Source organism: Rhamphochromis longiceps, linkage group LG17 (genome assembly GCF_057381845.1).
Source record: "Rhamphochromis longiceps isolate RC_006_pf linkage group LG17, R_longiceps_female_GT1.1, whole genome shotgun sequence".
Classification (NCBI taxonomy): Eukaryota; Metazoa; Chordata; class Actinopteri; order Cichliformes; family Cichlidae; genus Rhamphochromis; species Rhamphochromis longiceps.
The window spans coordinates 32,783,633-32,799,426 of NC_140573.1; the positions used below are offsets into that span (position 1 = coordinate 32,783,633).

Sequence of the window (15,794 nt, forward strand, 5' to 3'; positions counted from 1 at the left end):
ACATCTCATTCTTCTGCCTCTCTGTGGTCTGCGCTGTCATGTTTTTTTCCCCCAAGAAAACATAAATACAGCTCCTACGTTATATTTGTCCGAGTACAAGTTCCAAGCTGTGTCATCATTTTGCACATTAGTAGATGAGCCCCAGAACTTTCCATTGAAATCTGTGCTTTTTTTGTTTCCAGTTACAGTCTCACCCTCATTTTTTTCTGCTTAGTAAATCTGATCCCTTGTCTGGCGATAGGATGTGGGGGAAAAACGGGCAGGTGGACCAGTATGTGTGAATTTACGATGACAACTCAGTAAACTTATCATTGGAATAGTTTTTAGTGTTTTTCAGTGTTTCTCATGTCATGTGGAAAAGAAAGTAATCATGGGACCAGACTAACCAGACTTTACTGGTAGGAATTTAAGAATCTAAGTAACAGCCAGGTGCTCCTAATCAAATGCACTTCATTAATCAATTAACAGCAAATGCCAGCACCTCTATACAAGCATTCGTTTTGGCAATTTGCTGATCTGGAGCATTTAGGAGTATATTAATACAATTGCAGGAGTGGACGTCCCAGCAAATTCACCCCAAGGTCAGACCGTGCAATGCTCAGACGAACTGCAGAAAAAACCCAAAAGCTACATCTCAGACTTTACTGGCCTCAGTTAGCATGTTAAATGTTGAAGTTCATAACGGTACAATTAAAGAAAAGAATGAACAAATATGCTTAGAAAGTTTCCAAGAGATCTTCACTCTAAAACCCTTCACTCTAAAAAGTTTACACCAGAGAACTTCCGGAACAATGTTCTTTGGACAGATGTGACCAAAGTGCAGATGATTGGCCATAATGCACAGCATCACATTTAGCAAATACCAAACACAGTGTAACAGCACAAACACTTGATATTAAATGGGGGTGGACGGGTGATGATTTAGGCTTGTTTGGTCACCTTGCAGTCACTGAGTCAGCTATGAACTCCTCTGTATTTCAAAGTATCCTCAGTTGTGTCAAATGAGAGGCCAGCTGTCCAAAGCTTGGCCTGTTAAGGTGCTTCAGCAAGCTAATGAATTATGGGATGGAGCTTATTCCATCCAACAATAATCTTTCAGGAATCTAGCTGTGAGAATATTATTAAGTTGTCTCATCAGCATGTTATATATGATGTTATTTCAATGGCAAATCTTTTTTGGTTCACCCACTGCACCATCACAGCAGTGATATTGAAATAAATAACAAGGAATGTGTTTTTCTGATACAGTGCTTTTGTTGGCTTAACAGACAGAGAAAAGAGCTCATCAACACAAAATCCTATGACAGATACCGTGTGTATATATACACTACTGCCAACACAACGTCAAGTAGTCACTGAGACGTTTAGTGTAAAATTACCATAGGATTTAATCCAAAAGGTGTATTCCAAAATGGAAAACTTACAGTATTAAAGAACTAACCTCTTTAACAAGATATTATTCTTTGTTAGCAGACCTTCCTCCATCCTGTTGCTTCGGAAAGACTTGAAAGGGGAGTTACAGATCTAAGGCTGCACGTCCACTGGGACCCTTTCCTCCACAATGTGCTGGCTCCGTTGTCTTTGTTATTTTTAATGATAAGGACAGATTGCCAACAGTGGCAAGAGCGTACTATGTTTTAAGTGCCCCTTCACAGTAGAATCATCCAAAGATTCGGCAAAAGAGTGCTGCACTCGAAACAGTTGTCTTTAACAATTACATAGCAATAGCAGTAGCCACAACCATCAGTTGTCATAAGCATGTGCTTAGCTGGGAATGTCAAGCATAGAGAGTGTGTTTCTGTGTGTGTGTGTGTGTGTGTGTGTGGTGTGTGTGTGTGTGTGTGTGTGTGTGTGTGTGTGTGTGTGTGTGTGTGTGTGTGTGTGTGTGTGTGTGTGTGTCAGACGGAGAAGAAGGGAGAGCCACAGAGAGGCCCAGATTGAGACAAGTGCATCTGGAATAAATATCATTTTATCACCAGGGGTTTATAAGCGCCTTGTGCTGGCAGGTAACCCTCAGATATGGTATAAAACTAGACGCACTGTTAGCTTTAACAAGAGTAATGTTCCATTAGCCTCTCTGCATACATGTGAGTCAGAATCTGTGTACCGGTGTTTGTATAAAAGGAAAGGGGAAAGACTGTGAGACTGTTCCAGTGTCTCACAGTCTGGAATGAAAAAGTCCATGTGCTAATGTTTGTATAAAAAGTATTTAATTGATTGGCTCACAGACGAAGAAAAAGACCATTCTTAGTAATAGCAAGGAAAAGTATTTCATAGAGTTAAAGACGCTTATTTTTTTGATTGCATGATGCGTAGTGTGGTATAAAAACCTTAAACTCCTAGGACCTGGCATCCACATATGTGGATATCACATTTTGGGTTGTCTAGACCAAAATACTAAATATTGCTATACTTACGAGGACGTTATACTACCACTGTTCTATCGAAATTTAAAGCGAGTGTCCTCATATGTGCATCTAATTTTTCTCAGAAACAAAAATCAGGTTAAAAAAAACCAAAAAACATAATTCTTTGTTTTTACATTCATCAGGCCCCAATCAGCCCAAATAGCAAAGAGAAATTAAAAATACATGCCATGAAAGAGTGCGGGTCTTAGGAGGATAAAGAAAAGCAATACATTAATGTTTAACTGGCATAAATGGGACTAAATATCAATCTCATATAGTTCACTGATTGCTCTTTATTTTAAATTTCATATCATAATAAGAATTTTAGTTATTTCTAATATCAGCAGGTCTTCTCATGGCTCATAAGATAAAATGAAACACTAATACATGCAAATGACATTTTTACTTACTGAGTTATCAGTAAATATGCTGCAAATAATTAAGGCATCAAACATATCCAAATGATATTTGTCCCTAGTTTGTAGTGTTTGATCTTCACCTGTAGGTCTTTGATCTCCCTCCCTCCCTCTATCACTAAAAACAAAAAAAAAACCCAAAATATTCAAATAACTCATTTTATTATTAAACACTGGGATACCTGACAGCACCTAATTTGGCCAGGAAATTAATCTACCGACCCATGTCCCAGCTTCCCCTGTCAGTTTAGATGCATGATAGGACATTTGTACACTGACAGTTTGGTCCATGAGGTTGACCAAAGAATCTGTGGGTCTTCACACAGTCTAAACATGTAATCTGTCTTCATTTAGACACCCTCATCACTGCATTCCTTGTTGCACCGCTGTATCTCTCTGTGTGTATGTGACAGGGTGAGAGGGAGGGTTTAATTGCGTGTTGAGTAAAGAGAAAAAGCGCTCAGAAATGGAATCTAAAAAATGCTAATAAATTATACCTCTGTCTGCATCAGCGTGGATTTCTGTGCTTTGGCTCAAACATTATGAACACCTCTGCCAAATATGCTGTTACTTTTTCACGTGTTGCCAAAAAAGCTCTGAACTGCTAAACGATGGACTCTATAAGACCACTAAAGGTGCCCTGTGGAATCTGGAAAAAGCTGGAGCTGCCGTTTTCTAGCACATCCCTCAGAAAACCAATTACCAATTTCACTTCAAGTCTAATACAGGGAGTGCAGAATTATTAGGCAAATGAGTATTTTGTCCACTTCATCCTCTTCATGCATGTTGTCTTACTCCAAGCTGTATAGGCTCAAAAGCCTACTACCAATTAAGCATATTAGGTGATGTGCATCGCTGTAATGAGAAGGGGTGTGGTCTAATGACATCAACAGCCTATATCAGGTGTGCATAATTATTAGGCAACGTCCTTTCCTTTGGCAAAATGGGTCAAAAGAAGGACTTGACAGGCTCAGAAAAGTCAAAAATAGTGAGATATCTTGCAGAGGGATGCAGCAGTCTCAAAATTGCAAAGCTTCTGAAGCGTGATCATCGAACAATCAAGCGTTTCATTCAAAATAGTCAACAGGGTCGCAAGAAGCGTGTGGAAAAACCAAGGCGCAAAATAACTGCCCATGAACTGAGAAAAGTCAAGCGTGCAGCTGCCAAGATGCCACTTGCCACCAGTTTGGCCATATTTCAGAGCTGCAACATCACTGGAGTGCCCAAAAGCACAAGGTGTGCAATACTCAGAGACATGGCCAAGGTAAGAAAGGCTGAAAGACGACCACCACTGAACAAGACACACAAGCTGAAACGTCAAGACTGGGCCAAGAAATATCTCAAGACTGGTTTTTCTAAGGTTTTATGGACTGATGAAATGAGAGTGAGTCTTGATGGGCCAGATGGATGGGCCCGTGGCTGGATTGGTAAAGGGCAGAGAGCTCCAGTCCGACTCAGACGCCAGCAAGGTGGAGGTGGAGTACTGGTTTGGGCTGGTATCATCAAAGATGAGCTTGTGGGGCCTTTTCGGGTTGGGGATGGAGTCAAGCTCAACTCCCAGTCCTACTGCCAGTTCCTGGAAGACACCTTCTTCAAACAGTGGTACAGGAAGAAGTCTGCATCCTTCAAGAAAAACATGATTTTCATGCAGGACAATGCTCCATCACACGCGTCCAAGTACTCCACAGCGTGGCTGGCAAGAAAGGGTATAAAAGAAGAAAAACTAATGACATGGCCACCTTGTTCACCTGATCTGAACCCCATTGAGAACCTGTGGTCCATCATCAAATGTGAGATTTACAAGGAGGGAAAACAGTACACCTCTCTGAACAGTGTCTGGGAGGCTGTGGTTGCTGCTGCACGCAATGTTGATGGTGAACAGATCAAAACACTGACAGAATCCATGGATGGCAGGCTTTTGAGTGTCCTTGCAAAGAAAGGTGGCTATATTGGTCGCTGATTTGTTTTTGTTTTGTTTTTGAATGTCAGAAATGTATATTTGTGAATGTGGAGATGTTATATTGGTTTCACTGGTAAAAATAAATAATTGAAATGGGTATATATTTGTTTTTTGTTAAGTTGCCTAATAATTATGCACAGTAATAGTCACCTGCACACACAGATATCCCCCTAAAATAGCTAAAACTAAAAACTACTTCCAAAAACATTCAGCTTTGATATTAATGAGTTTTTGGGTTCATTGAGAACATGGTTGTTGTTCAATAATAAAATTATTCCTCAAAAATACAACTTGCCTAATAATTCCGCACTCCCTGTATATCCAAACCCTTGACATTTTTTGCCTAATTCGTGAGTTGTTGATGCATTCTGGGTTCTTCTTTTTGAGTTTACTTTAACATTTAAATGTCTTAAAACTGTATTTGCAAAAAGACACTTTTACAAAAAGTAAAGTGAAAAGTGAATGTGTTCCACTTTTTACATGTTTTTTTTTTTGCAACGTTGCATTTTTTTATGTGTTCATGTGCTTGTTTGATTGTGTGTGGCAAGTCTTTATAGGAGCATTATGGGATTGTGGAAAAAACAGCAGCGATTTAGACTGAAAACAGATATAATTTTGAGAATTCTTAACGTTGGGTGTCCTTGAATGTGGTTCTGTCCAATCTGTGGCTGATGGGATGAATGGGATGTGGCTTGGTGCTTCTCGACCACATGGAATGCTATCTATCTGTCAACCAGATCATCCAGGCAGGAGGGAAAGATAGACGGAGTCAAAATGGCTGGAAATGGAGACAGGGACTAGAGAATTGTATGGAAACGGAGGGAGAGAGAGGCATATAGAGACTTGAAAATACATTTTTACATAATTGCTAATTGCAGATAATATCAAATATGTGCTCTTAGCCCTTCTTGGAATACTGGGGACTTGGGAGTTTTGTGTTTACAACCAAGTTAGAAAATATGCACTTTCACGATTGTCCCTATTTTCTCCCTAGTTTTTCATCATTGTCATGTATCTTCTTATTTTAAAACTGTTTATGCAGGAAGAGCCAATCAAAAAGTGCAAAAAGTTAGATGAGTAAAATAAAGACATATCAGATAAGAACCAATGGGAAGTAGACTCACTTGGCACTTTGTAAGGAACATATTGTTTGTTAGGCACCCTTTTACCTCCACAAGTGCCTAAAATCTTTGTGGCATAGATTCAGCAAAGTGCTGGAAACACTGATGCATCTATGAGAGTATGAATGTGTATGAATGTTAGATAGAAAGCAGTTACGTTGAAAAAGCATAGAAAAAAAGTCCTTCTATGAATTTGTAAATGAAGCTGAATGAAGTTATCGCTATACAAGAACCAGACCATTTACCATTTCCAGCATCACACAGTTCTTCCAGGATGTAAATCTCCCATTGCACCACATCTCAAAGGTGCTCTATTGGACTATGACTTGGTGGCTGTGTGGGTCATTTGAAAACTCATTGTCATTTTTAAGAAACCAGTTTGAGATTATATGAGCTTTGTAATGTAGTTCATTATCCTGATGGAAGATGGGTACACTGTGGTCATAAAGGGATAGACATGGTAGACACTCAAGTAGGCTCCAGTGCCTAAATGATGCATTCAGTGTGTGGTCCCCTGCTGCTGTAGCCCATCTGCTTTAAGCTTTGATGTGTTGATGCTCTTCAACATACCTTGATTGCAACAAGTGGTTATTTGAGTTCCTGATTGATGCCATTCTCCCCTGGCATTTTTGTACAGAGAACCACTGCTCACTGAATATTTTATCTTTTCGTGAACATTCTTAAGTAAACCCTGTGCAGGAAAATCCCAGTAGGTAAGCAGTTTCTCATGTCAGCCCGTCTAGCACAAACAACCATACAAAGTCACTTCGATCACCTTCATTCCCCATTCTGATGGTTGGTTTGCACAGCAAGTCGTGTTGACTGTGTCTACATGCCTAAATGCACAGAGTTGCTGTCATATGATTGGTTGATTAGATATTTGCATTAATGAGCGTCTGGTATTTTGGTGAGTCTAAGCAACAATACTGTAAAACTCTTGTTTGCATGCTCTGCATCATAGTCACCATCAAGAGTCTTCCTGTTTTTTCATAATATATAGAGCTTAAGTGTGGTTAAGATGAGTGCGCTCTTCTGGTTGACACATCATGGGTTCGCCATAAAATTAAAGAGTTGCTTCACCCAAATTAGTCTACAACCACGCCGTTGGTTATAGTTGTACTGGTTCAGAGTTTAAGGTGATCTATTCCTGCAATTTCTACATTCAAACAGAAACAGGTGGAAAAGACTGGGCTTTAATCTGTGTTGACACAAAGAGGCATCTTGTGTCCAACGCTAGATTAACCACAGATAGTTTCAACTTTAAGTAATGTCATTGTAACTTTTCAGTGTCATTAACACCACAACTAGACCAGGAGCTGCACTACTGCTGAAACATTCTTAGTGAAAAATTATTTCATAATATTTTTTATGGCGAGGAGCGTTATTAAATGCTTTTAAGAATGTGTGTGAAGCAACAGTTTTCCTTTCTTTTGATGTAATTTTAATAAAAATGAATGCTTTACTAATCACAATTGGTCTCTGCGCAGGCAAGAGGCACTCCTGGCAGCGATAAGTGAGAAAGACGCCAATATCGCCCTGCTGGAGCTCTCCTCGTCCAAGAAGAAGAAAACCCAGGAAGAGGTCGCAGCTCTGAAGAGGGAGAAGGATAGTCTGGTTCAACAGCTCAAACAGCAGGTAAGACTCAAACACTGACATCCAAGGAAAAACCAGGAAAGCTTTTTGAGAGGAATGCAGGTTCCAAATCTGGAAAAAAATGTGAATAAAAGCAGGGGGAACACAGGTGAGGTGACAGTGACAAGAGTAGTAAAGAAAAACAAGACTGGCAGAGAGAAACTGAGTCCAGATGTAACCGCAGCACTCCAACCACAAAGGGTAAATTTAGGATTAACCTACCACTCCTACTCTCACCACATGCACACACAGAGTTCTGAACTTCAGCAGAGTTCTGGTGACAACATTTTCTTATGAACTGGTATTTATGTAAATGTTCTGTCCGCAGACACATGCACACTAACACACACAAAACCTTGCATGTCACCTTACTGGCACGGTTAGATGTTAATAAGTTCAAGCACACAAATGCTCACACCAATGTGTACACATTCCCTCAGGCCAAAAACAAGGATATAAACATGACCAAATGCCTCTGTGGTTCCACACAGAGGTCTATTCATACACACACACACTCCCACACACACACTCCATAACGCAGTTAAGGTTCTCGTGGGTCTTTTGAAATAACCAACTCCTTAGTGAATGAGCCTACTGGGAGTTTGGTGGATTTCTTCTTTACTGTTCTCTCCTCTGTATGTCTCATCATTTCTCTGGATGTGATATTACTTTTATTAACTTGCTTAACCAACGAAGTATACGATGAGGTGCTCTATACTTTTTAGTGGAGCTTAAGTTTAATGTCACAGTAGTAAATGTAGATAACTTTCAGTATTAAATTAATATACACCTTAACTTTTGTTTATGGTAGGCCATAAACCATAAGCCATCCTTCTACCAAGGAAGGTTGTGATAGACAGTGGCTAAGAAGCATATTTCTTATTCCACAAGGTCAGAAAACATATAAAGTCTCTTCAGGAAGTTCTGGATGTCCCCTCAGTTGGGTCTGCCTGTAAATCCTCCAAAGGTCGGTGCCCAGGAGGCACCCTAACCGGATCTCTGACGAGACAGCTGTGGCTTAGGGGTGTCTACTAATCCCCTGTGTCTACAAGATTCTTCATTTTGCCCTTGATACATTAATACATTAATTAAGAGTGTCAGAATATTAGATCAAAGTTCTGTAAAAAGCAATGTATGAATGAGTATATTTGGGTCGACAGACGGATTTGTGCTGCGGCTGCAGTGATACGGACGCTGTACTGGTCTGTTGTGGTGAAGAGAAAGCTGAGTGTAAAACCGCAGCTCTCAATTTACTTGGTCGATCTACGTCTCTACCCTGACCTATGGTCATGAGCTGTGGGTGGTGACCGAAAGAACGAGATCGCGGGTACAAGCGGCAGAAATGGGCTTCCTCCGAAGGGTGGCTAGCCTCTGCCTTAGAGATAGGGTGGAAGTTCGGCCATCTGGGAGGGGCTCAGAGTAGAGCCGCTGCTCCTCCACATTGAAAGGAGCCAGTTGAGGTGGTTCAGGCATCTGACAAGGATGCTCCCTGGGCGCCTCCTGGGTGAGCTGTTTCGGGCATTTCCCACTGGGAGGAGGCCCCGGGGCAGACCCAGGACGCGCTGGAGAGATTATATCTCTCAGCTGGCCTGGAAACGCCTTGGTATTCCCCCGGACAAGCTGGAGGAGGTGGCTGGGGAGAGGGAGGTCTGCTTGGGCTGCTGCCCCCGCGACCTGGCCCCGGATAAGCGGAAGAAGATGGATGGATGGATGGATGGATGGATGGATTTTGGCTTATCTCTTTATTACCAGTCCAGTCCAACGCCTGTGCTCCTTCTAATGCCACAACAATCCACCTCATGTTCCACTTCCTGATTAAGATTCTTGATGTTTGAAAGCATTTGCTTGGGACAGTTATTCCCTCAAACCAAAGGGAGCCAGAGCACTCCACCACTTCCTGGCAAAGAACCATGGCCTCAGACTTGGAGGTGCTGTCTTTCATTCAGGCTGTTTCACACTTAGATGCAAACCACTCCATTGCATGCTGAAGATTACGCGCCAGTGAAACCAACAGAACCACATCGTCTGCAAAAAGCAAGGATACTATTCTGAGGTTTCCATAATGGACACCCGATTCACTCTGGCTAGGTCATGAGATACTGTCCATGAATATCACAAATATGAGCAGAGACCAGGGGCAACAAAGTGTGGAGTCCAAATCGATAGAAAACATGCTTCACGTTGACAAAGGAACTTGTAGCAAATAACCCCAAACAGAGAGTTATGATGCTCAAGATGAGTCTACTTCTATCATAGCCAAAGCTTGATTTTTAGCAGCTAATAAAAGCAGAGACTGTCAGGCTTAACTGTCAGGCTTGTAGCATCATTCACAAGCCCGTTCATAATTACAGCCGAACAGATGTTTTCTGTCAAGTACATTTGGGATTAGTTTTCACCAACTTTGCTGTCAGCTTTGTGGAAGAACTCAAATACTAAAGGTGTTACGTTTCATACATTATTCATAATAACAACCCCAGGACTGATCTTAACAAAATTCAGCTGTTAAATTATACACGCAAGTGTGAAAAAACAGGAAAATTACTGTACAGGGAATCCCTTTCTAACTTTTCTCCTTCCCTTTCTTTTTGCACTGTTTTTCTACATTTTACTTTTTTTTTTTATTTGACCTTTGACCTTTGTTATCTGTTGCACTATCCAACCAGGTTTTCCATTTTATGTTTTGCTCAATTACTGCCAATACATCCCAGACAAAGGAACCCTACAGAAATACCATCCAAGTTTTTTTTTTTTAAATTTGATAGTTGCACGAAATGTAACTTTCACTGGTGGAACAGTCTGTTAAACTCGCTTAGATCATATAAAAATGTATTATCTAAGCATACTCTGTGTGTAATCAGCAATCTCGTAAGCACAGTGCACACCAGGCATACAGATATGATAACGACACATGGTAAATCATAACTAAGCAAAAATCGTAGAGCTTTACACTCACTTTAAAACCCCATGGTTCAGATTAACTTGTCATAAAGACCCCTAGAATACAAATGCTATCACAAGACTTTCGTGTTCAATGTTGCCAAAAGTTGACTTAATGTATGGAAGCTCCGAGGTTTCAAAAAGACAAGCATTGGCTATGCAAAAGAAAAGCAACATTTGCACGCCACAGTGTTTGAATAGATGTTTAAGAGAGAAGTGCAAGGTGTTAGAAAGTAGTGTCAAATGAAGTCAGAGTAACAGTCCTCACCCTCTCTCTTTTTTCCTTCCTCATCCCTCCATCTCGTCTCCGTGTTCTATTTGAAGTCATTTATGACACTTCAGGGTCTCGAAGGTGGTTACTGACAACACAGAGACTCAACTGTCTGCAGCTATGAGTGTGCGCATGCATGCAAGGGTGTGTAACGTTTTGCACAGCTCCAAGTCTCTCACTCTCTCTCTCGCTCCCATTCTCTCTGTAGAGCCATAATGTTCAGTCTCCAGTGATGGATCACAGCGGAGACTTCCTCAGTATTCCTGTGTGTACACATGCATCTGTTTGCAATGTTATCAAGTAAGCTGAGGCTTATGTAGCATTTTCTTGTGTCACGGATCGACTTTTAGATGCTTATAAATTAACTGACAAGTGGACAGAGGCAGAGTGATAGCATAAAATTAAAACTGAGTTTTTTGATGAAGAGTAAACTCTGTTTGTCGTAAGGCCTCATGTGGCAGGTAGTGTTTCAGTTAGCAAGCTAACTTTGGGTTAATACTCTGGGTTTGCAGTTTTATGAATGCTGTTCACTTATGCGTGTGTTAGAAAAGTTGTTTGAAAAGTTTTTGAAGTTTGTTTTTTGACGACGACCACTCTTCAGTGAGTCACAGGTCAGAGTTGGGGTGTTTTTTGATGGAGTGCTTAAATACTGTTTCCAGTCTGGTCTGAATTTGGGTTTCACACAGCACAGTAACCTATGCCGCAGAGCTGTCAGACCCCACTACAGAGCAGGTTAAATTCAGAGAATTACATTTCTCGTGCCATGGAGCTGTTTGTGTAGTAACAGGCATGTAGAATTGATCGTACCCTATCTATTATGAGATTTATTATGAATTGAAAATATTTCAGTTAATCCATTGCAAGGTATTAATGCTGTGTACTAATGATATGGCGATTGTAAGCACATTTAGTCAGAACAGACTAATAAACCAGTGAATACAAGCAAAGAAGATTTGTATTTGTTGCGCTTATGCTGCATACGTTAAAACGCACCTGTGTCCCTGAAAGCTTTTCCTGCATGTTAACCTTTGACCCCCAGCTGCAGGAGGCTGTAGATCAAGGTAACTTCAGCTCTCTTCACTCTCCTGTGTATCCCACAGTCTCCTTCCTCTTCCCTCTAAAGCAGTTTTCACACATCTGCTGAAGCCCTAAACATTTCTCAACATACCTGCCGTAAGTGCATGTGACAACCCAAATATATGATACAACTGGATTGGTCTTGCCTGCCTAGCACAAAATCCACCTGTGACAATGTGAGAAATCCAATGCAATGGTAAATTTCTGATGAATTTACAGCAAATCACTGGTATTCATGGATCCTGGACTGTGCAGTGTATTTCAAATATTAACAACTGATTTTTCCTGACACATATTATGTGTTAAATGCATAGAGTGTATATGAAAGATGCAGTCAGCCTTTGGTTTAACATCACATCTTTGGAGGCTCTACTTTGCATTTTACGGCTGTCACCATCTTGATTTTCCAAAGCCAGTAGTGACCACATTTATACCGTAGACTGAATCTAACATGTAAAAGTAAAAAGTTACCATGCTTCTCACCTCATTTTTGACCTCCATAGGCATTTTTCTAGCATACTTTTTTTTTTTTTATCTGGGATGGCTGTGGGTCAGAAGGTAAATCATTTCATCTGGTAATTGCAAGGTTGTTGATTTGATCCATGATTGCTCCAGTCCATGTCCCAAAGTATCCTTGGGCAAGATACAGAATCCCACAGTACAGGAAAAGGAAGTACACAAGAAAAAAGTGCTTGTGTGAAAGAGACATGTAGTATAAAATGCTTTGGGTGCTGGAGTAGAAAGCTGTTGTATAAGAATCAGTCCATTTATCATTTATGGCTTTAGTTGCTAGTTTGAGGTCTTATCCAACACACCATAGTGTTCATTTTGTAAATTATGGTCCAGCTTGTAACAAATTAAGGAAAAAGCAGTTGGTGTGGCTACCTTGACAAGTCACTGTCATATTATCTTGCAGTGTACTTGGTTTCTTTGTGAACTCCATCTGTGCCACGCACTCAATTTCAAAAGCAAAGAAAAAATAATATTTGTAATATTTTATGAAATGTTACAATAGAAAGAAGAGGGTGGAGGTGAGGAATTAGCAGGATCTCTCCTTTAGCAGACACATGTTTAACAGTTACAGGTCAGGGATGTATGTGTGGCTATGGTCCTCGGTCCTCGGACTTTTGGCTCTTCGTGTGATGATATTGTATTTCCAGCAGACCTGAATGAGATCTGTCCGCATCCATAATGTGGTCCATAAAGGGTCAAAACATATTTAAATAAATCTTTAATCTTTAAATCTTTACATAAATTATTTTTTACACAACAAATATTTGCATTCTTAGAACATATGTCCTGACATTCTAGATTTCCTATTTTGGTTTTGCAAATTAAATTATCTCCATTTTATTTGTGAACTAAAAACATCTTTAATACTATAACGCCCCTGTTCTTCTTTTCTGAATCACAGTTCATAGTGTTCATGCTTTGTTTTCCCACTAAACTCTTCATCACTTCTTGTTTGTAGTTATGATGACCTCCCGTGTTACTGGCAAGTGAAAAAATGTGGATCTAATCAAATTTATAACACCGCCGAGACTTACTGCAATGAAATAATCTCCACAGCACTCAGCTCAAACACGATTCATTATCATTTGTATTTTTCCACTTATTAACAATTTTCTTTTCTTGATATAAAATGGGTTAAGAGTAATCTAATTTCTTATCATGATGAAATAGTTCTTGTCAAACCATGACTCAGCAACTTTTCATTGTTGATAATTGCACAGATATCTACAAAGGCGCTTCTATTGCCACCGGAGAGAAAGGCAAAACAATAATCTCATGTAATGTTCCCCAGAGCGTTATCGTAATGAAATAATTTTCTTCCAAGCGTGGCTCAGCAGCCCCCCCACCCCCTCACTTCACCTCGTTTTCATTTGTTTCTCATTCTTTCGATTGTTAGCGAGTTACAGCCGAGCTGTATGAAGGATGTGTGGGGGAGAAGCGGAGGGGAGGGAAGAAGACGTAGAGAAGCTTGAGGGAGGAGGAGTGAAATAATGGTGTGATGATTAGATTAAGTGAGAAAGAGAGTTGGCACAAGAACAAATGAGCTGAAGTCAGCATTCCTGACAGTTAGCGAAAGAGGAGAAATGTAAAGAAAGGCCAAAGTGGAAAATGAGGACACTTCTTCAGCCATATTTTCTTCTTTGTCTTTCCACCTCACCGATTTGCATCAACTTCATTTTTAGGATTTTTTTTTTCCTCTTGCATGTTGCTCTCTAGATTTTCCATCATTTAAAGACAGATTTTTACTAAAGACTAATAAAAATCTTCTTTTTAGAATTTTGGCCATAGTCATTTTTAAAAGCTTTTAGAAACAAAATTACCACAATTGGACGAGACGGCAGAACTGCACTTTTAGATTAATTAGAAAAGCTGCTTCACATAGACATGAAGACTTGCTTATGAGTATCGATGTAAATAAGTAAGGTACGAATGTAATAGGATGGGGCTGATTGTTCAATTAACCACACTGTAACTCATACTATTTGTCATATTATTGCATTAATAATGTGCCAAAAGGCACAAATATTCTCAGGTGATCCACTTCATGCCTTAAATTGCGATTAAAAAAGAACAAAGACTTTTGCTTATCTTAAAAGACCAAATTCATTTTGTAGCAACCTGTAAACATGTTTATTTCTGCAGCATTTAATATCAGTATTTAAGGTGCCAAAGTCAATCTATTGGGATTGACTTGGTTTTGGAGCCAGCCTCAAGTGGCTCTTCAAGAAATAAACAATAAATAAATAAACAAAATGAACTCGAAATAGTGGACTAGACATGAAAACAAGAAGAGAGAAAGAGGACATGTTGCAAGCAGAAGGAAGGAAACAAACAGAAGCTGGAATTGGCCACAGATAAAATCAAGTTATGGAGCTCAAAATGAGAGAATGAAGCAGGGAAAAATGAAATACTATGTTTATAGATGGGAAGAAGACACTTAAAAAAGTGAGCTTCGATAACTACAGAAAGGAGTGCGTTAGGTATTTGGGTAAAAAGACTTAATCTTCAAAAGTATTATGTATGACAGAGGTGAGCAATGAAGACAGGAAGAGTGGGAGGAACTGGGGATTATTTTGATACAGAAAGCTCTAGGATGAGGAGAAAGAGGACAGGACACAGATAAAGTGTTTTTACAGAAAGGTAGGACAGAAGATACTAAAGAGATCAGAAATCAGGCACCCTCTTGACACAGCTTATCCTCTTCTTAACTGTCTTTCCTCCTTTTTGTTTCTTGCTTTCCAGATCCCAGAGCCTTTTTTGCAAGTGTTGGAGCAAATGTTTTTAATGTATGTTTACTTACGATCTCTTAACCTTTATGAAATAAACTTTCCTAAGGACAGAGGCACATCTGTCTGTTCAGCTTTATGTTCGTGTTCCATATGAACCTGGGGTTTTGGGTTATTATTATCTATTTTCATCTTTGAGGCAAACTCCTGGCATAAGTCATGTAGGCATATTTCTAGAAATTAACCGTAAGACTCCACACACGAGACCTCTTCCTCCATCTTTCAGTGTGACACAGTCCACTAAAGAGATGCTTACCTAAGATGGTCATTCAGAAGAACATAGAAACAAACAAAGACACCGGCTTTATTAATCCCACACTGGGGAAATTCACACGTTACAGCAACACAAGGGTCAGCAAGAAAAAGTGAATTAGAGATAATAATTGGAATAAATAAAAGAGAAAAACAATAGTGTACAAATAAAAAAATACACAATTTTACATATGTACATAAAGTGAAGTGGCAGTGATATATGTATTTATATATTTTTGCAGGCAACTATCACGTGTGTGTGTATTGTACAGTCTGGACCAAGTCTTACTTGCTCTTTTAATTTCATTAAATTTGCGTTTCCCAAGCCAGTGTCTGGTGCATATGAACTTTCCATATGTTACAACAACAGCATAAAGAAAAAAAAATCTGTGTAAGGACGGTTGCGGGGGAGGGCAGGTGG

General features: G+C 39.8%; 1 protein-coding gene across 5 annotated transcripts in view; it reads left to right on the forward strand.

Annotated features, from left to right (window-relative positions):
• The window catches only part of LOC146650000 (ELKS/Rab6-interacting/CAST family member 1-like), a 148,622-nt gene that overhangs the window by 99,484 nt on the left and 33,344 nt on the right, over positions 1-15,794 (forward strand). For all 5 annotated transcript variants that reach the window (XM_085387895.1, XM_085387896.1, XM_085387897.1 and 2 more), the window contains one exon: positions 7,393-7,540. In XM_085387895.1, the coding sequence (XP_085244021.1) occupies positions 7,393-7,540 (148 nt within the window). The remainder of the gene's footprint in view (positions 1-7,392; positions 7,541-15,794) is intronic.